Here is a 19,835-nt window from a genome sequence, read left to right as displayed (position 1 = left end):
TGAACGGAGATACGACCGGTCTCTCCGCTTGGCCCTCATCTGCTCTGGTGCCCCGCAGAGTACAGAGTAGAAGAGATGGATTCATATTATATATATATATATATTCATATACAGTATATATATATATATGATCATCGTCATAGCCAACGCAAGGCAGTTACTGTCTGCAGTTATTGTTTATAGTTTTTAATAAGATTGTCCCTGTTGTATGTGCTTGTTTCTTCTGTGTGTGTGTGTGTGTGTGTGTGTGCATGTGTTTGTGTGTGTGTGTGTGTGTGTGTGTGTATTAATTTGTGCGTGCTGTCTGTGTGTGTGTGTGTGTGTGTGTGTCTTTTTCACATGTGCGTGGGTGTGCGTATGTTTTTACACGTGCACTTTTGTCTGCGTGTGTGTCTGTCTGTGTGTGTGCGTTCACGTGTGTGTGTCTGTGCATAAAGGAATCCCGATGGAGGAAGAGGATGAGGCCCTGGATACGTCCATTAAAGGTCGCCTTCTGGCCCTCGTTCAGAAAATCAAAGGGCAGCAGCAGAAGGCAGAGAAGGAGCCGGCAGAGATGCAGGAAACGGCACCATGTAAGGAGCTCCCCATAACGGCTCAGCATTCACGCTAGTGCTACTGTTAGGTAGCCATGAAATGTATGTGCGTGTATGTGTGTGAGTATTAGTGTGGGCATTATGCATGCTTATTAATACTAAGGATAAACACCGTAGAATACGGCGTGGAAATGAAATTAAAGCTAATAACCAAAAAATGAATTATTAATACTTTCCCCTCGTTCTTTTTTCATCTTAACCTGACCTGCTGGAAATGAGCTCTAATTTGTCCCCAGGGACACTCTGATTAGTTATGTTTTCTGATTCCCTTAACACAACAGTGAAACAGCGTTCATAGTTGTGTTGAAGCTGAGCTAGTGGCTATAACAGCACTGGGTCGTGTTGAAGTGGTAATCCCAGACCTACTGGGAGGCGTCTGGCTAGTTCAGCTCTGAGAGAAAGCTGCCCTCTGTGCCACCTACACTCCTCTTCATCCCATGTTATCCTTCACTACTTGTTGGCAGTTGAAGCCCTTTCACTGGCCTCCTCTCCTCTCCTCTGTGTCTGTCTCTGTCTCGCTTTCTATCGCTGTTTGCTCTCTGTCTCGCTCTCTGTTTCTCTCTCTCTCTCTCTCTCTCTCTCTCTCTCTCTCTCTCTCTCTCTCACTTTACATTTCTTTATTTTTCTTTCTTTCTCTCTCTGTCATAATCAATTGATTAATCAAACGTTATCTATCACGTATGATACATCACATGCCACTCCAAGTGCTGACCACAAAAATGGAAATTGGAGGATGTTAAAAAAGCAAATAACTGCCTTCTGTGCCACTCTCTCTCTCTCTTTCTCTCTCTCTCTATCGCTCTCTCTCTCTCCCTCCCTGTCTCTCGCTCTTATTCTCTAGCAGTGCCGCGCCGCCCGCATGTCATGTCATGTCGTTCAGTTCCTTTTTCCAATTTAATATCTGTTTTCAATTTCATTATGGAAATGCCAGGGAGCGTGTGTGTGTGTGTCTGTGTGTGTGTGTGTGTATGTGTGTGTGCCGGTGCCGCGGTGAGTCACGGCCGAGGAGGCGTGTTCCAGGTCAGGCTGACAGGAGAGAGCGGAGCGCAAAAAAAAACAGCACAGAGGCTAGAACGTCCAGATTCTTCACCTGATTAGACCCGGGCCCCTGGGGAACACACGCGCGACGGCACATGCATTCACACACACGCACACCCCGTTTGAACCACAAAGGAGATTCTCATTCACAAACAGATGGCGATAACACCGAGGTGATGCGTCCAGACGCCGCTCGGTTCACGCTCAAGTGCCGCTCACCGCCAGCGCAAGGACGGATGTAATTGAGCCGCGTATCGTTAGCTTCATGGCATAATGGCCTGAGTCCTATTCTAAGGTTCATCTTGTATTTAGCGTCAAAAATGCCTAAGTCAAATAGATGACTTAGGCAGAGACCACTCTGATTGACTTAGGATATAGCCAATGAGGCACAGTTAATCAGCAGTGTAAGGAGGGTAGAGTTAGTGAGACAATTTGGCCAAAATAGGATTTAGGCAATTATGAGTTATATATGAGTATTATTATGAGGCTAACGATATACAATTGATATGTCATCTGTCGCCGACGAAGGCCCTACCTTCTCCTGACCTCGAGTTGAGATGGCGACTGCAATGTACGTACCGTCAGCGGACCGCCCCTGTCCTCCACACACACAATGTGACCACAGACCAGTCGCAAGCCTAATCGGCCATTCGATGACCATGACAGACAGAGCGGTGTTTAGAGGCTCCATTTAGAAAAGTGCTCAATCGAAAAAACCTCCACTTTTTCAAAATGGCACTCAGAGGCATGCCAAAAATACCCATCTTGCCGTCACACTGAATCCACACATAACCCCATCTCTTGCCACTGTCTTATTGTTCTTTTTTTTGTTCCCTTCTTGGAAGCGAGCGACGCGGGCCGCAGGTAGAGCAGGAGATCATTTTCAGGTGTGCATTCTGATGGCTGAGGTGCATGCTGGGGGAGGGGGCGGGGGTGGGGGGGGCGGCGGCACGGCAGCAAAAAGGCAATCTCACCACAAAGAGAGGAGGGAGCTTCACTGAGACCCCCAAGCCACAGACCTCATCACACGTTATGAGAGAACCCTCGGGGGGGGGCGGACGGATGGGGGGGGGGGGGGGGGGGGGGGGGCAGTCTCTCTGACTGCAGGCTGGCTGGGTGCTGCTGGGTGAGGGCTGATTGATTGGTGGCTCGGTTGGTGCTGGCAGCCAAGGCTCGGGTTGTATCACATCCACTCCTGCTCTCGCTGAGGTGTCCACCAGAGGAGGGTTTGATTCCAAGTTTTTCAATTGATTTATTGGAGGAATGGATTTTATCTGAGCGATCGCCTCCTCTGTGTGTGTGTGTGTGTGTGTGTGTGTGTGTGTGCGCGTGCGTCTGTGAGTGGCTATGTGTACACGTGCGTGCGGTTGTGTGTGTGCGGTTGCGATTGTGTGTGTCCTTCACATTCCAGTGTGTTCATTTCATCATGTACCTTGGCACTTCCCTTTCCTTTTTTGGCTAATTGGCGCCATAACAGCAGCCAATGGGCAGCTATTGTCGAGGTGTTATTTACCTCTAGCATGGCTCCGCCAGGAGACAAGCCTTCCCAGCCCTGTCAGATTATTCACCATGCCGTGGAAGAGGCGTCTCCTTTCCATCACATCTTCTGGGACCCCAGGAGCACTCAAAGATACAATAGGCACCATGGCCATTGCCATTACTCAAAGGCAGCGTGGTTAATGTGCGATACCAGATACGAGTGGGGCAATAGATTGTCACGCACCGCTGATAAAGGGGTATAGCATATATTGCTAGAGACTGCTCTCTCAACCTTAGTACAAGTGTGTGTGTGTGTGTGTGTGTGTGTGTGTGTGTGTGTGTGTGCATGTGTGCACCGTACATGCTACGAGTGGTTTAGCATTTGCCGTTTTATCACACTCAAGACTCAAGATTTGTCGGAGCGTATGACGTTGGTGGGGGAAATCATTCAAAGAGATGTGGGTGTGCGCGTGCGTGTGTGTGTGTGTGTGTGTGTGTGTGTGTGTGTGTGTGTGTGTGTGTGTGTGTATGCGTGTGTGTGTGTGGTCGCCTACTGGCTCAGAAGGAGGAATGTGGTCTCATTTCAGAACATGGCTGGCCTGTGACCTCCTGATCAATAACCTGATGATTCTCTCTCTCTCTCTCTCTCTCTCAATCTCTCTCTCTCTCTCTCTCCTCTCTCTCTCTCTCTCTCTCTCTCTCTCTCTCTTTCTCTCTCTCTCTACCTATATCGTACTGTATCACTCACTCACATGCTAGCGCCTCACAATACACAGCCTCAGCTCGCGTTGATTGAGCGCTCCCACGGACCAGATCCTTTGAAGAGTTCCCATCAACACGTGCGGTCACATAAGCAGACACCAGGGGGCGCAAACTGGGGCACTTTGAAGTCAACAGGGAAATCAATGGCATGGCTCTGCCTCTTCAAATTGATGTGTCTCACTCAGGGCTCCTACTGTTCTTCTCACACAGACACTTCGGTATACACACACTTCAGACACAGACACACACACATACACACACACACACACACACACACACACACACACACACACACAGTCGGGCGGCCTATTGATCGAGGTTTAACGAAGCCTTAAGGGTAACCCACATATGAGCTGTCCAAAGAAATGTCTCAGTTTAGCCGCAGAAGCAGAATACCGTACGGTGCTATTAATACCCAGATAGTCATTTCTTTTTCCTTTCCTCCTTTTTTTTCTGATGTCAGAGTGTTCATCTTTCTTCCGCTCCACTGAAGATGCACAAGTGCCTTTTTCCTCGTGAATGAGCTCCGAGGAGCGTGTGTGTTTTCTTTAGCGGGACAATGGCTCATTGTTCACATACAACTCATTAGCGCCCATTCTGAGGCGGGGATGCAGAGATGAATGAAACGAGCGCGCCGGCTTTAGGTTTGGCTCCTCTTCAATGGCTTTAAGGAGCTCCTTGTTAAGTTATTGTCAAAGCTCGCTTTTATTGCATTGCTGAGTGCGTTTTTGAAATACATAGTGTGTTTTTAATTGGCTTTAAGGATGAGTTGTACTGGTAGTACTCGGTCAACTGAAACGTTTAACTGTGATCTAGTAGCTGTGTGTTGGCATGTGTGGGCGTGTGTGCGCGTGTGAGCGCGTTTGTGCGGGTGCAAATGTGTGTGCCTATGTGTGTGTGCACGCATGCGTGTGTATGTGTGTGTGCATGCATGCATGTGTATGTGTGTGTGTGTGTGTGTGAGGATATGGGCCTGACAGGTGGCAATGGCCGTGAAATGGCCTATAGATTGAGGCTACAGCAGTAAGTGTCACCTCTGCAGATGTTATCTTGTTGAAAGGCAAAGCTATAAAACACGACATGACAAAGGAGGGAGCTCTTTGAAGGCCAGTCTACCTCTGACACCTTATCCTATGGTAATTGTGTTTGCAATCATGTCATCATATGATGTCACACGTTCGCCATATAGTTAAGCAAAACAGATGGTTCTCGATGCCTCATACAACTTAGAGAGTGTTTCATTATATTGATTGAGATTATATCATTACACATTGTCAAGGCAACCTGCCCACATGGATAAATAAAGGTTCAACACAGCTTGACCTCATAGAGTATTCCAGTCATTGTGTTTGGAATGGATTCAACCATCTCTAGTCTACACCAGAAGATCCACAATACTGCAGTCACTGCTGCAGTGGGAAGCAGAGAGCCTTGGGTTCAGTGTGTTCAGCGGGCCAATGTTACGACTGAGGGGAAATAGACTTTGCAGTTAATACATATAGAGTTTCAACATTGAAAGTTTCATCTTTAGGAAGAGTACAGATGGGGAGCTATCAACCAAGTCAGTTGTTCAGATGGATTAATCAATCAATCATCAATCAATACACATATTTACATAGCACCTTTTTTGCTCAATTGCAATACAAAGTGCTTAACAATACAATGAAAATAAAGGAAAATAAATAAATAAATATAATGGATTAATGGATTGGTTTCTTTTAATGATGTTCACAGTTTGTGATTAAGATGGTTAATAGGTGGCAACTTTTAGATGTTTGCCTACATGGACCATAACTATGGTGCAACTGCAATGACATAAAACAAAAAAAATCCACTACAGAGAAGAATATAATCATGTTGCTAACCCTGTCAAATCCACCCGGGGATTATGGCACATATTACTAGAAAATATTACTACATTACCAAAAAGAGACGAAAACAACAGTATTTTCCCACTGAATTGCATGCATAGAAGATGAGCTCCATAAGTAAAGCTGTTGTATCAGCCCAGCAGCAGCTTGACTGTTGTTCAGCGGTGACAACTGATACACCCATTAAACACCTCTCTGGGTCTACTGACTGTGGTTCCCCTTTCTGTTGTTTCCTTTCCTGCACACACACAAACCAAGCAAGCTCATCAAAGGGGTGATATTAAGCCACCAGGTGGGAGTGTGATTAGACATTAGGAGCCGTTTTAGTGACATCACAAGTGGGAGTGTCCACCTAGCTGTATGATGGATAATGCATATTATTATATGCTACACGTGAACCTCCTAAGATGGCACAATTGGATTGGTTTGCTGTCTCGGGATATTGGGCAATATCCCATGATTGAGATCACAAACTCGGGATATTGTTTTAGCGCGCGTGACGCTCGTCTCGTCACACTAATAAAAACAAATAAACCGCTATAAAAACAAATAAATCCTGGCAAAAAGTGTTATCAGGCGACTAATTGTTAAATATCACCCCTCTAACTGAACATGTTGAACCCAGAGAAAATGTAGAAATAATCCAGTCCCTTCTGACAATCCATATCATGCGGCCTCTTCCTCATGAACCCCCCACTCTTGGTCTATAACCATTTCAGATATAAATAAATATATTATTTATTTAGGTATTTTATCAAAGTTAATATAAATATTATTAATCCCAGACGGGAAATGTGGGTACAGCAGAAAGTACAGGGAAGACAGTTTTTTGATTGTGGTTCTCTGACTGGTTCTCTGACTGTGGTTCCCTCCCTGTGCTCTGACTGTGGTTCTCTGACTGGTTCTCTGACTGGTTCTCTGACTGTAATTCTCTGACTGCGGTTCCCTCCCTGTGTTTCCCTCACTGTGTTTCCCTCCCTGTGGTTCTCTGACTGTGGTTCTCTGACTGTGGTTCTCTGACTGTGGTTCTCTGACTGTGGTTCTCTGACTGTGTTCCTCAGCCAACCTGAAGGAGCTCATCTCTCAGACCATGGTGTGCTGGGCCCAGGAGTGTCAGATCCAGGACCCGGAGCTGGTGCGTAAGATGTTCAGCCTGCTGCGGCGGCAGTACGACAGCATCGGCGAGCTGCTGGGCGCCATGCGCAAGAGCTACACCATCAGCGGCGTGTCGGTGCAGGACACCATCAACCTGCTGGCCTCGCTCGGCCAGATCCGCTCACTGCTGTCCGTGCGCATGGGCAAGGAGGAGGAGAAGCTCATGATCGACGGACTCGGGTACGGGCCGCTTCCGCTCCTAGCCGGTTCTCTCCGGGTTCATAACTCGGTCGGTTGGTTCTTCGTTTGGTTTCAGGGCTGCTGCTGCTAAAATCGGATCGGGGTGATTCAAAAAAGAAAAAAACCCAAAGTTTTGCTTGTCTTTTGGTGCATTTGACAAAAAACTTTGATGGATCAATAAAACGTTATTCATTTATTAATGTATTGACTGGTCGTGTGGCAGCACACCTAAACAGAAACGTAGGACTATGAATGAATTGATATGTTCATTGGAGGCTAAAACATTAACCTTGTTTGACCTTGTGTGTTGTGTTGAAAATCGCATCCGTCTTTGTCTCGTGCCTCCAGTGACATCATGAACAACAAGGTTTTCTACCAACACCCCAACCTGATGAGGGTGCTGGGCATGCACGAGACCGTCATGGAGGTCATGGTCAACGTGCTGGGAGGAGACAAGTCACAGGTAGCTCTGCCCACCAACTGTTCTCCCCTGCCGATTGGCCGAGGAACAGGCCTTCATGAATGGAACACACACACACACACACACACACACACACACACACACAGTACATCATTGGCTCCCTAGAGATGCTTTTTCCAGTGTCCCAGATCTCTTGAGTTTCGATTTTTTTTTCCGTCTGCGTGATCATCCTCCGCATGCGGAGCGCTGTGTCTCCCGGGCGAGAGTTCTCTAATGAAGACGAGGGTCCCGGGAGGTGGAAGTCTTCCTCTGTGTGTCCGGGTTGCAGAAATCTGGATGGTGGAGAGAGAGGGCGGAGCGGGGGCTGTTTGTGTGTGTGGCGGTGTCAGTCCCCTTCAGACGCTAATTAAGAAAGACAGCGTGTGGACGGACGAGGGGAATTTATAGCAACCAGCCTGGAGGAGGATAAACAGGCATTTGCCTGAACTCTGTGTCCCCTTGGATTGAAAAACAACATTGCTGTACGCTGGATATTTTGCAATGTCCTTTGTGTTACTGTCATTCTTTCTTTCCTTTTATCTTTCTCTCTCTTTCTTTCTCTTGTTCCTTTCTTTTATTCCTTCCTTCCTTCTCCACTTCTTTCTCTCTTTCTGTATTTGTATCTCGTTCTTTCCTTTCTTTCTTCCCTTTCTGCTTCAGTCCTTCCTTCTTTCTCTCTTTCTGTAATTGTATCTCGTTCTTTTCTTCCTTTCCTTCCTTCTTTCTGCCTTTCTTTAGTAATCTTCTAATGTTTTTCTACCCACCTTTCCCTCCATCCCTCAGCGCTGATTCTCCTCTCTCTCTCTGTCTCTCTCTCTCTCGCCCTCTGCAGGAGATCGCCTTCCCCAAGATGGTGGCCAGCTGCTGCCGCTTCCTCTGCTACTTCTGTCGGATCAGCCGGCAGAACCAGAAGGCCATGTTCGACCACCTGAGCTACCTGCTGGAGAACAGCAGCGTGGGCCTGGGTGGGTAGCGACTAGAGGGGCTCCCTGAGCCCCCATGGCCTCCTCCACGTCCTCCCATCCCTCCCTCCCTCGCTACAATTAGCAACAGTAACACAACAAGGCCCGGAGACCACCGCTGACCTCACCCCCCCCGGTCTCAAGCGGGCGGCGGGACCATAGATTCAACATCATTGATTCTAAACCCTCAAACCACAACCTTCAACTATATAACTATATCTATTAGATCCTATAATATCATGTTATTATCTGCTAGTGTTTGTTTGTTCTGCTGTTGTGCAGCGAGCCGGCCTCTGTTCTGAGGCTGTCACGCTATTTCAAACGCTGCCTCGGGGTGCGTACCCGGGAAACTAGCTACAGGGAAGAATTAAAGAGAGGGAGGAGGAAGGGACTCTAAACGCCCTGACAGCACTCTCATTAATATGGGTTACGAATGTGTCCCACTGGGACCCAAGGACCAGTTCTTGAGCTGTGGGGCCACATATATTAGTCCAACACCTGGGAGTGTGTGCGCTAATGCGAGCGTGCGTCCCCGCGTGTCAGCAAAGCTTTGTGGGGGTATTTTTAAGTAAAGGATCGGAAAGTGTTTCATTGGAATCCATTAGAAAGGGGATTGAGCAAGAGTGAGTCATCTCTTTTATTGGAAGTTGTGTCGTCACTGGTAAACCACTGAGATGATGATGCTGATACACAACACACAACACACACACACCTATATATGTCTCTCTTTGTGTGTCTAAAGACTTCTATACTAATACGATATATACTTATACTTACTTCTATACTTCTATATATATATATATATATATATATATATATATATATATAGAGAATTGTTAATTCAATATATTTTTTATTATAAATTTTCTTTTGACAGTTGCACATTAACGAACCACCCAGTGGGATTAGGAAACAGTGCCCCCTTCTGGTTGGTAGTGTAAAACATGCCTGTCTGTGTGTGTTCATGGAATACTAAGCAGCCACTGAGCAACCTTAATGACAAGCATACAGAAACTGTGATGATGATTACAATGGAAACATTTAAATCTGGAAAACACTCAACACTTAAACACTCAACTGCGCGTGTGTGTGTGTGTGTGTGTGTGCGCTTGTGTGTGTGTGTGCTTGTGTTTTTGTTTGTGTGTATGTTTTCGTTTGTGTGTGTGTGTATTTTTGTCTGTGTGTGTGTTTGTGTGCTTGTGTGTGTGTGTTTGTGTGCTCGGTGTGTGTGTGTTTGTGTGCTCGGGTGTGTGTGTGTGTGTGTGTGTGCGCGTGCGTGTGTGCGTGTGTGTGTGTGTGTGTGTGTGTGTGTGTTGCAGCCTCCCCCTCCATGCGTGGCTCCACTCCGCTGGACGTCGCCGCCTCGTCTGTCATGGACAACAATGGTCTGGCCCTCGCCCTGGAGGAGCCCGATCTTGACAAGGTGCAGTGCAGTCGAATTAAAACCAAGCGCACTCTCTCTCTCCTTCTCACCCTCTCTCTCTCTTACTATCCCCCTCTCTGTCTCTCTCTCTCAGTGTCTCTGAGCTGTTTTTCTCTCTCAGTGTCTCCCTCTCTGTGTCTCACTCTCTCAGTGTCTGTCTGTCTCTCTCTCTCTCTCTCTCTCTCTCTCTCTCTCTCTCTCTCTCTCTCCCCGTCTGTGTTCCCAGCTCACACTGTTACCTACGCTGTTTGACTCTGACTCTAAGCAACGATTGGCTGCAGTGGTAACATTGAGATGTATTTCCTGTGGAGACCTGTGAAGATCCTAATGGAGAGCTGGATGGTGTTAGATCCATCGCCCCCTATGTTTGGTTGGCGATACTGCGTCCTTTTGAGAGTTCTTGTGGTTCTGTAAAATCAACCGAAACGTACTGTAGCCAAGGCTAATAAAAGCTTTGTTTTGCCACGTCTCCCATGAGAAACCCTGTGGTCGTTTTAATCACAACAATGCCTTCCCAAAAAGGCTAATCATTTCATGATTAATTACTGAAAAATTACCCAAAAACCATTACTGCCAACATGATAGCTAATGAATGGTGAATCCAAAGCGGAGGCGGCCATTAAGCTCTGTTGTTCCTGTTGTTATTATGCTGCATTGTGTATTCTCCGCAGGTGGTCACCTACCTGGCCGGGTGCGGTCTCCAGAGCTGTCCCATGCTGCTGGCTAAAGGCTACCCGGACATCGGCTGGAACCCCATCGAGGGGGAGCGCTACCTCTCCTTCCTGCGTTTCGCCGTCTTTGTCAACGGTAAAGACTCGGCCTCTTGACCTTCGAGCAACGACCTTGTTGTCTATCTGAAAGGAAATGCGAGACTTTTGACAAATACGTTTACTGCATTATGTGCCACACAATACATGTATGTTACTATAACTGTGACTGTGTGTGTGTGTGTGTGTGTGTGTTTGTGTGTGTGTGTGTGTGTGTGTGTGTGTGTGTGTGTTTGTGTGTATCTATGCATGTGTGTGTGTGTGTGTGTGTGTGTATCTATGTGTGTGTGTGTGTGTGTGTTTGTGTGTGTGTTCATGTGTCTGTGACTGAGTATGTGTACGAATGTGAATGTGTGTATGTGTGTGTGTGTTTGTGTGTGTGTGTGTGTGTGTGCTTGTTTCTATGTATGTGTGTGTGTGTGTGTGTGTGTGTGTGTATCTCCACGTCTGCGCACGTGCCCCAGGCGAGAGCGTGGAGGAGAACTCCAACGTGGTGGTGAAGCTGCTGATCCGACGGCCCGAGTGCTTCGGCCCCGCCCTGCGGGGGGAGGGGGGCAACGGCCTGCTGGCCGCCATGAAGGAGGCCATCAAGATCTCCGAGACCCCTGCCCTGGACCTGCCCGGCTCCGTGCACGGGATCAGCTCCGACGCGTAAGACCAGGACCGGGCCTTTTGAAACATAGTGGAGGAGGAGGGGCTCTCTTGTGTACAACAACGTTTCTTTCTGTCAACGCAATCTCCACCGTGGCCGAGATAAACAGCACTACAAGTCTTTACCTGTTGAGGAAGTACCAGAGATCTGAAGGCGCACACAGCTTTTGGCTGTGATATTATATATTATATAATATAACATAGATATAGAGCTCCGGGAGTCCGCGAACGGCAACAATGACTTTCTCCTCCTTTGTATGGATTGGCGCTGTGCCTTCATCTTTGGTGTGACCGCAGCTTGAGGGGTCCCCTGGTTCGCTCTCAACGCTCTCCCGTGCGTTCCGACAGGTCGGCGGACGGCGAGGACGAAGAGGAGGTGGTGCACATGGGGAACGCCATCATGTCCTTCTACTCGGCCCTGATCGACCTGCTGGGCCGATGCGCTCCGGAGATGCACGTGAGTAACGTCCTCCTGCAACCACGGGACCCACACAGGAGACCCACCGTACCGCCATCATGGCCGTAGACGGCTGTAAGGTCACCGAGGTCCGGACCTCTGTCATTTTTCTTGCGACAAAATTAAAATTAGAAACTAAATACAACTGTATACAAAATCAGCAGTTGAGAACTTCTCAGAGTCCGAGATGAGTAAACGCTTAATTCAGTTGAGACGTGTTACCTTGTGGTCGCCGTGTGTGACATCTGTTGGTGAGTGGTGCGCGAGCCAAGCATAACCCCCCCCCCCCCCTCACTATTCTTCTAACCCTGGCTACAGCTCTGACTGCGATATCTTGTTGTTTTTGTTCTACACTCCCACTCACCCATCTCCCTTTGACTCGTGTGTGTGTGTTCTCCTCCAGTTGATCAACAAGGGCAAAGGGGAGGCTCTGCGGATACGAGCCATCCTGCGCTCCCTGGTGCCAACTGAGGACCTGGTGGGCATCATCAGCATCCCGCTCAAGATGCCCGTCGTCAACAAAGGTACCCTGTCCCCCCGCGCGCGCGCGCGTGTGTGTGTGTTTGTCTGTTTGTGTGTGACTACCGTCCTGCACTGCGTTGCCAGGCTTTTCCAAGGCGTTTCAACCAACAACAACCCTTCGTCGGAGGCGTGATCACACTCCCACCGGCCACCGATGTGGAATTTGCATTCAGAACGGTGAACATCGACAGCTGCTGAAAGGACGGAATGCTCCGACATTCAGAGCCGGGCTCGAGGTCATCCATTTAGCTCCACAGCGCTCATGCCCATTTTTTGTTGTCGTTGTTATTCAGCGCTCCCGCCGTTTTTTTTCAGGCCCCAGCGCTCAGAATAAAAGTAATCATCTCACGAGCCGGTAGGTTATTTGGTGCTGCTCTATTCATCGATCTGCATTAGAGCGAGGCACGCCTGTAATAGACACGCTCAAATTCACCTCCCGCGCTCGCCAGCTCCACCGCCGTCACGCCTGTGATCTCCGTCGCGGGCGGAGAGCGGGCGGGGGGGGAGGAGCGGCGGGCCGCGAGGCGGGACGCAACATTTGTTGCCTGCACGCCGTGGCGCCTCGCCTAACGATTACACACGAGTCCCGTGATCAGAACGGACCCCACGTTGTTCAGAAAGGCTGCTTTCTGAACAACGTGCGTCCCCCTGTCCCCCCCGAGCCCACCGTGCATCCCCCCCCCCGAGCCCCCCGTCTCGCCCAGCCCACCAGCCCCCCGGTCCCCCCAGCCCACCGAGCCCCCCAGCCCAGTCACCAGTCCCAAGCAGGAGGAGGAGGAGTCCTTTGGGCTCTTGGGTTGTTCGTCTCGGTTGTAATGCGGTTGGGGTCTGATGGGCGGAGGGAGACGGAGATTAAGTGTTGGAACATAACCGTTTATTAACATTTCAGCTTCTCCTTGTTGGTATGCGGCTCGGATACAATGCTGGCTGAAAGCCAAAGCAGGGAATAATAAAATGTATGAAGTGGAAAATAAACTGTATTATAAAGTGTTCAGTTCTTTCATCTGCTCTCTTTCACCCCTCCGCCCCCCCCCCCACCCCTCCCCCAAGATGGGTCGGTCACTGAGCCGGACATGTCGGCCTGCTTCCAGCCCGACCACAAGGCGCCCATGGTGCTGTTCCTGGACCGGGTGTACGGCGTGGAGGAGCAGGGCTTCCTCCTCCACCTGCTGGAGGTGGGCTTCCTGCCCGACCTCCGAGCCTCCGCCTTCCTGGACGCGGTGCGTAGCAACCCCCAACACCCCACCCCCCCCCCCCTTCCCATCCTCCACCCCCCTCCCATGATGACTTCACCTACAGATCCCAGTGATCCTGGCTCTGTATCACGGCCAGTACCTCATAGACGGGATTTTATAGGAGCCACGAGTTCTGCCGTGTTTTATTAACTTTCAAAAGTGACGGGTGCAGAAGATGCGACTTTAAGGATGGAGCAGTGGATGAGTTGGAAAGAGGCTGTATCTATGTTTTCTGGATAAGTGAGCGAATGAATAAGCCTTTGTGTGTGTGTGTGTGTGTGTGTGTGTGTGTATGTGTGCATTGACATTCCTGAACCTATTGTTCCATTACATTTTTCTGAAAACAAGTTCTAAATTCTACATGGATCCTAATATATTCTATCCAACTGCATTGATCCAAACCAATCAAACATGGATGTCTGACGGCTGCAACATGACACATGCATCCCAAATCAAAAAGCATCCCAAATCCCCACCGCGCCCCCACCTCCCCCAGTCCTCCTGACCTCCACCCTTCCTCCGCCCTCTCGCTCTCTCTGCAGGAGGGCCTCCGGACCAGCGAGTCGGCGCTGGCCATGAACCGCTACATCGGCTCGGCCATGCTGCCGCTGCTCACCCGCTGCGCCCCGCTCTTCGCCGGCACCGAGCACTACGCCGCGCTGGTGGACTCCACCCTGCACACCGTCTACCGCCTGTCCAAGGGCCGCTCGCTCACCAAGGCCCAGCGCGACGCCATCGAGGAGTGCCTGCTGGCCGTCTGCAAGTACGCAGCTGCGTTTAGCCGGCGACGCGCGCGACCTTGGAATCGACTGCATTCATGTAGCGCTTTTCCTAACCAGTGGCCACTCAAAGCGCTTTACAATATGGCCACAACGTTCACCCATTCATGCACACATTCACACACCGACGGCGGCGTCAAACCCGGCAAGGCGTCGCCCAGATCGTCGGGAGCAGTTAGGGTTAGGTGCCTTGCTCGGGGACACTGGTGGATCCGGGGATCGAAACTAGCAACCTCCCGGTTACCAGCCGACCCCCGCTTTACCTCCTGAGCCACATTGCCGCCCACTCATGATCGACCCAACCACCCAGCACCCCCTACAGAGACACCCCCCCGCGCGTGGGTGTCTCGGTGTGCGGTGCTGTGTCGTCTGAAGGCAGATGAGCTCTCATCTTGTGTTTGTTTTGAGCGATCGTGTCGCCTGCGGTTGGGGATCTGTTGGTGAACAGCGAACGTTGACGCGGCCGACACTTGTACACTAAAGATATCTTGTCCGGATGCCAACGTTCTTGTAGAAAGTGTTTTGTCTTTGTCAAGGTTTTGAATCTACACCGTGTAGAGCGCCTGCTTTATGAATACGCATTACAACATCTCCCGCAAAGGATTTTCTCTCAAAATATTTTCCGGCTTTCCGAGAAAGCTCCCGAAGTGCTAAGCTAAGAATAGAAACAGCATTGCTGTTCCGGGAGTAGGAACAACATGGGAGGATTTTATTATATCCCATTCCTAATGTCAGGTTAGCACGCTCAAGGGCCTCTTATTGTGCTAATAATAGCCCCGTCGTTAAATGCCATCAGACGAGACTGAGGCCAAATTGGTTTGTGTGTGAAGAGGCCGCTGTCAGCTTTCCTACTGTCTCTCTATTGGTTCTCCCCTATTCTACTGTCTCTCTATTGGTGCTCCCCCATCCTAATGTCTCTCTAATAGGCATGTTTCAGATCAAGCATGCGTTGTGTTGCCTTGCATAACATAATGCATTCTGGGATAAAAACGTCACAAATGCTGGTGATAACTGCCCTATGCGATGTCACATGGCTTTAAAAACTCGCAGGAGCTCCCCCCGTCTGCTTTTCTGTGCATTATGGTCTAAAATAAATGAGGACATAAGACACTCCCCTCAACATATCAAAACGTTGCCCTGGTTGGTTGGAATTACCACGTGAAATTTCCCAGAAATGACAACTCCTTTCAAAGAGGCGTGCCCTCTCCCAAACTATGCTTGTTCAAACTGCGAGAAGTGCACCTGTGTCCGACTTGACGTGCTGGGAACTTGACGTCTTTCTGACTAGTTCAGGTGGATCTTCTCAAGTCTCGAGCATGCATGCACTCAAATGCAGACGATCTGAAACACGCCTATTGGTTCTCCCCCATCATACTGTCTCTCTATTGGTTCTCTCACATCCTACTCTCTCTCTATTGGTTCTCCTACATCCTGGTGTTTAAATTGGTTCACCCACATCCTACTGTCTCTCTATTGGTTCTCATACATCCTACTGTCTCTTGATTGGTTCTCCCCCATCCTACTGTCTCTTTATATAATATCCTACATCCTACCTCGTTTTGGCAAGTGAGCGTGTAATAAGCGGGATAGAACGTTGCCGGTCATTATCTAAAATAAGCCCCTTCAGGGCGAAGAAAGACACCGCCGCTTCGCATCAGTGTCCGGTTCTCTCTGTCGGGGCTTATTTCCCAATAATGACCGGCGTTCTATACATTATCCCTTACATCATACTCTCCCTCTCTGGTTAATTCTACATCTTACTCTCCCTGTATTGGTCACCTTACAGATACCTCCGCCCCTCCATGCTGCAGCAGCTGCTGAGGAGGCTGGTGTTTGACGTGCCCTTGCTGACTGAGTACTGCAAGATGCCTCTCAGGGTGGGCCCTATCTACACACACACACACACACACACACACACACACACACACACACTAATATCTGATCCGTATGTCTCTCTCTCTTTTTGTGTGTCAAATGACACATTACTAAATGAATACCAGCGAGTGTCTTTGACTCTGAACGTGTTGACCTTTGCCCTCCCCCCCCCCCCCCCCCCCCCAACTCCCAGCTGCTGACCAATCACTACGAGCAGAACTGGAAGTACTACTGCCTGCCGTCGGGCTGGGGCAGCTACGGAATGGCCTCGGACGAAGAGCTGCTGCTCACCAAGAAGATCTTCTGGGGCGTGTTTGATTCGCTGTCCCAGAGGGTGAGGAGTTCATGCCTTCTCTCTAGCAAACGAGGCTGGGAGAGCATCGGGGCGGCGGGGGGGGAGGTGCCTGTTAAGCCATCAGAGGCGGACAGGGGGCAGGTTTAATGAAGTGCTCTCCGCTCTGATCACAGAGTGTGCAGACTAGTGGGGTTGAGGCCGACCCACGGGTCGCGGGGCCCTCTTCTGGGGTTGTCCTTGAATGGGGACTCGTAGTATTGTATTGAATTTGACTGGTGAATACTTTTTGTCTCACTGCCTTGTCCCGAAAGCTTCATCCGAGTGGGTAATTCCATTGAAAGAACATGATTAAGTTAGATTGAACATTTTTTATTTAATTCAATTTAATTTATATTATGCCATAAGCAGTGAAATATATATTTTTATTTCTGTCTGACACACCGACACAACTTGCACGTTGTGAATGTCGGTTGAGTCTCAAATTGATATCGCCCTTTCCGACATGGCTACCTAGCAACGCTAACGTTAGCGGGCGGCGCCCTCCTACACGCTGCGCTGAGATGTCCTCCTAACAAAGATTGGTAGGTGCGGCACAATCCGTTTAATGCACGTTGGTGAGAGCGAGGCGGTGCCGAGAGGGAGCTAGAAAACATCAATATTAACCCCCCCCCTCATTGATCCGAGCCTGGGGTGCTTTAGGGGCCCAGCTCTCTTAAGAGGAACCCGCGTATGTCCCTGGTCTCTGCAGGGAACCCGGAATCCCTCAATACTCCCGTTCTCTCGACATCAGCGCTTTCAATTCCTGTGCGGCGCTACAGTTTCCCATGGATGCAGATCGCAAAAAAAAAAATCAAAGTCTCTCTCTTAAATTGTATACAGAAGTGTTGAAGGCTGGACTTAGATTTGGTCCTTCAATTCACATTGATTCTGATAAATAAATGTATATATTTTGCAGTGAATGAATTGATATACAGGTATATACCCTATACCCTATATTGATATACCCTACATGTAGATCAATGGGTTGATCTACATGTAGACCTTTTGGCTGCTACTTACCCGCTACTTACCTCATTCATTTTCTGCATAGAAGTACGACTCTGAGCTGTTCAAGATGGCCATGCCCTGCCTCAGCGCCATCTCAGGGGCCCTCCCCCCCGACTACGTGGACGCCTCCATCAGCACCAACCTGGAGAAGCCCGCCTCCGTCGACGCCCACGGCAACTTTGACCCCAAGCCGATCAATACCTCCAAGTAGGTCCCATTTAAATCATACACGTGTGTGTGTGTGTGTGTGCGACGTGTGTGTGTGTACGTGTGTGTGTGTGTGTGTGTGTGTGTGTGTGTGTGTGTGTGTGCGTGTGTTTGCTTGCACATATATGTGCGTGTGTCTGTGTGTGTCTGTGTGTGTTTGTGTGTGCGTGCCTGCGTACTTACGTGTGGTGTGCGTGTGTGCATATGAGTGTGTTTGTGTGTGTGTGTGAGTGCGTGCCTGCGTGTGTGTATATCATCCCCCTTTGGTATGACGAGAGCAACACAGCAGTAACTCTTCTTTAAGTGCTGTAGACTTTATTAGTTTGATTGAATGTCTTGTGGTTCTGGAGCCTCACTTGGATTTCCAGCCTGCTAGGGTGGAGTCATGTAGCCTTGGGGTTTAAATGTCACACGTTTACCTTTCCTAGCATATCGCTCCCCGAGAAGCTGGAGTACTTTGCCAACAAGTATGCTGAGCATTCCCATGATAAATGGTCGGCCGAAAAGGTTAGTTTTGAATCCAGTTTAACTTTCTCTGTTAATGGAATATATAAAACAGAAATGCTGACGTTTATAGATGTGATAAATATTTGTAGAAGTGGAAATGTTTCAAGATTCCAAATTGTTGTAATATTGTAAGGATGTGCACTTTGTGTGTTTGTGTGTGTGTGTATGTGTGTGTGTGTGTGTGTGTGTGTGTGTGTGTGTGTGTGTGTGTGTGTGTGTGTGTGCATAAAGTCCAAAGATTGTTTGTGGCATCAGTTATTTGGTCGTTTCCTTTGGTTGTCAAATCCCATAGCATGATACACCCTCTGGTGGTTCAAATGTTAAACTGCAACCCCCTTCCCCTCGGGTCCCCTCCAGGTGTTGCTGGGTTGGAAGTATGGAGAGTGTGTGGATGAGAAGGCCAAGACTCACCCCCAGCTCAGGATGTACAAGGGCCTGACAGAGAAGGTGCAGTGAGAGGAAATGTCCTCCATAGAAGAAGTGTGGAATAGGAAACAAGAATGACATCAAAGCTGGATTGTGCAGGATTCTGCAAGATCAATATTCAGAGAAGAAATTAAATGTAGAATTGTAGACAAATATATTGATTTCTATAAAAAATTATAGAAACATTTTAACATGGGTCAATAAGAAGGAAAATTAACACAATTATGGTTGGTGTTTATCTACCATTTTGACGTAATAAATCAGTTTATGTCCCAAATTAAAATTGTTTTAAATATAATGCACGATGGCTAATACGGTCCTCATCTCCTGACCCCAGGAGAAGGACATCTACCGCTGGCCCATCAGAGAGACCCTCAGGACCATGCTGGCCATGGGCTGGGTGGTGGACCGCTCCAAGGATGGAGAGAGCATGTCTCAACAGAGGGAGAGCGAGAAGATGCGCAAAATCTCCCAGGCATCCCAGGTTGGAAGATTGCTAACAACGCCGAAATTGACCGGCGTCCTTTAACAGTGTATTCGTTAGCCTCATAGCATCATTGCCTAAGTCATATTTTAAGATTCATCTTGTATCTAAAAAATGCCTGAGTCAAATAGATGACTCAGGCAGATAGTGCTTATGGAATGTGAAAAACACTTTGATTGGCTTAGGATACAGCCAATCAGCAGTGTTTGGAGAGTAGAGTTACGTTAGATATCACAATTTTGCCAAAATATGACTTAGGCAATTATGCTATGAGGCTAACGAGAAGACAAAGAAAATAACTGACAGCAATTCTGTGAAATAATCCACTTACTGAACATGCATTTTTATGTTTGGAACATTTACAGGCAAACGGTTTCAACCCAAGTCCAATAGACACAAGCAACGTGGTGCTGTCCAGAGACCTGCAGGTGATTATCTCTATATGTTCAGCTGATGAGTTGTATCTATATATCTATCTCTTTAGGCTATGTTCATTATGGTTATCCCATGCATCCATAATCATGGTAATGACGGTGTGACACTGTGTATGCGTTTCCCAAGGGCATGGTGGATGTGCTGGCGGAAAATTATCATAACATCTGGGCAAAGAAGAAAAAGACTGACCTTGGAAGCAAAGGTGATTCCCCAGTGGGGTTGATC

At 48.6% G+C, this 19,835-nt stretch overlaps 1 protein-coding gene across 1 annotated transcript in view; it reads left to right on the top strand.

The window, feature by feature from the left end:
* The window catches only part of LOC311361992 (ryanodine receptor 3), a gene marked incomplete at both ends in the record, with an annotated part of 123,932 nt that overhangs the window by 74,747 nt on the left and 29,350 nt on the right, over positions 1–19,835 (top strand). The window contains 19 exon segments of the mRNA XM_084481786.1: positions 438–572; positions 6,805–7,078; positions 7,427–7,541; positions 8,371–8,503; positions 9,820–9,923; positions 10,595–10,730; positions 11,155–11,341; positions 11,690–11,798; positions 12,202–12,322; positions 13,371–13,540; positions 14,098–14,318; positions 16,121–16,211; positions 16,403–16,543; positions 17,595–17,758; positions 18,187–18,265; positions 18,623–18,712; positions 19,029–19,175; positions 19,541–19,603; positions 19,737–19,812. Coding sequence (XP_084337912.1) covers positions 438–572; positions 6,805–7,078; positions 7,427–7,541; positions 8,371–8,503; positions 9,820–9,923; positions 10,595–10,730; positions 11,155–11,341; positions 11,690–11,798; positions 12,202–12,322; positions 13,371–13,540; positions 14,098–14,318; positions 16,121–16,211; positions 16,403–16,543; positions 17,595–17,758; positions 18,187–18,265; positions 18,623–18,712; positions 19,029–19,175; positions 19,541–19,603; positions 19,737–19,812 — 2,556 coding nt within the window.

Source organism: Micromesistius poutassou (assembly GCF_964030765.1).
Source record: "Micromesistius poutassou genome assembly, chromosome: 17".
In the NCBI taxonomy this organism is placed as follows: Eukaryota; Metazoa; Chordata; class Actinopteri; order Gadiformes; family Gadidae; genus Micromesistius; species Micromesistius poutassou.
The sequence above is the reverse complement of the archived record's forward strand: the minus strand, read 5'-3'. Positions and strand labels throughout refer to the sequence as shown.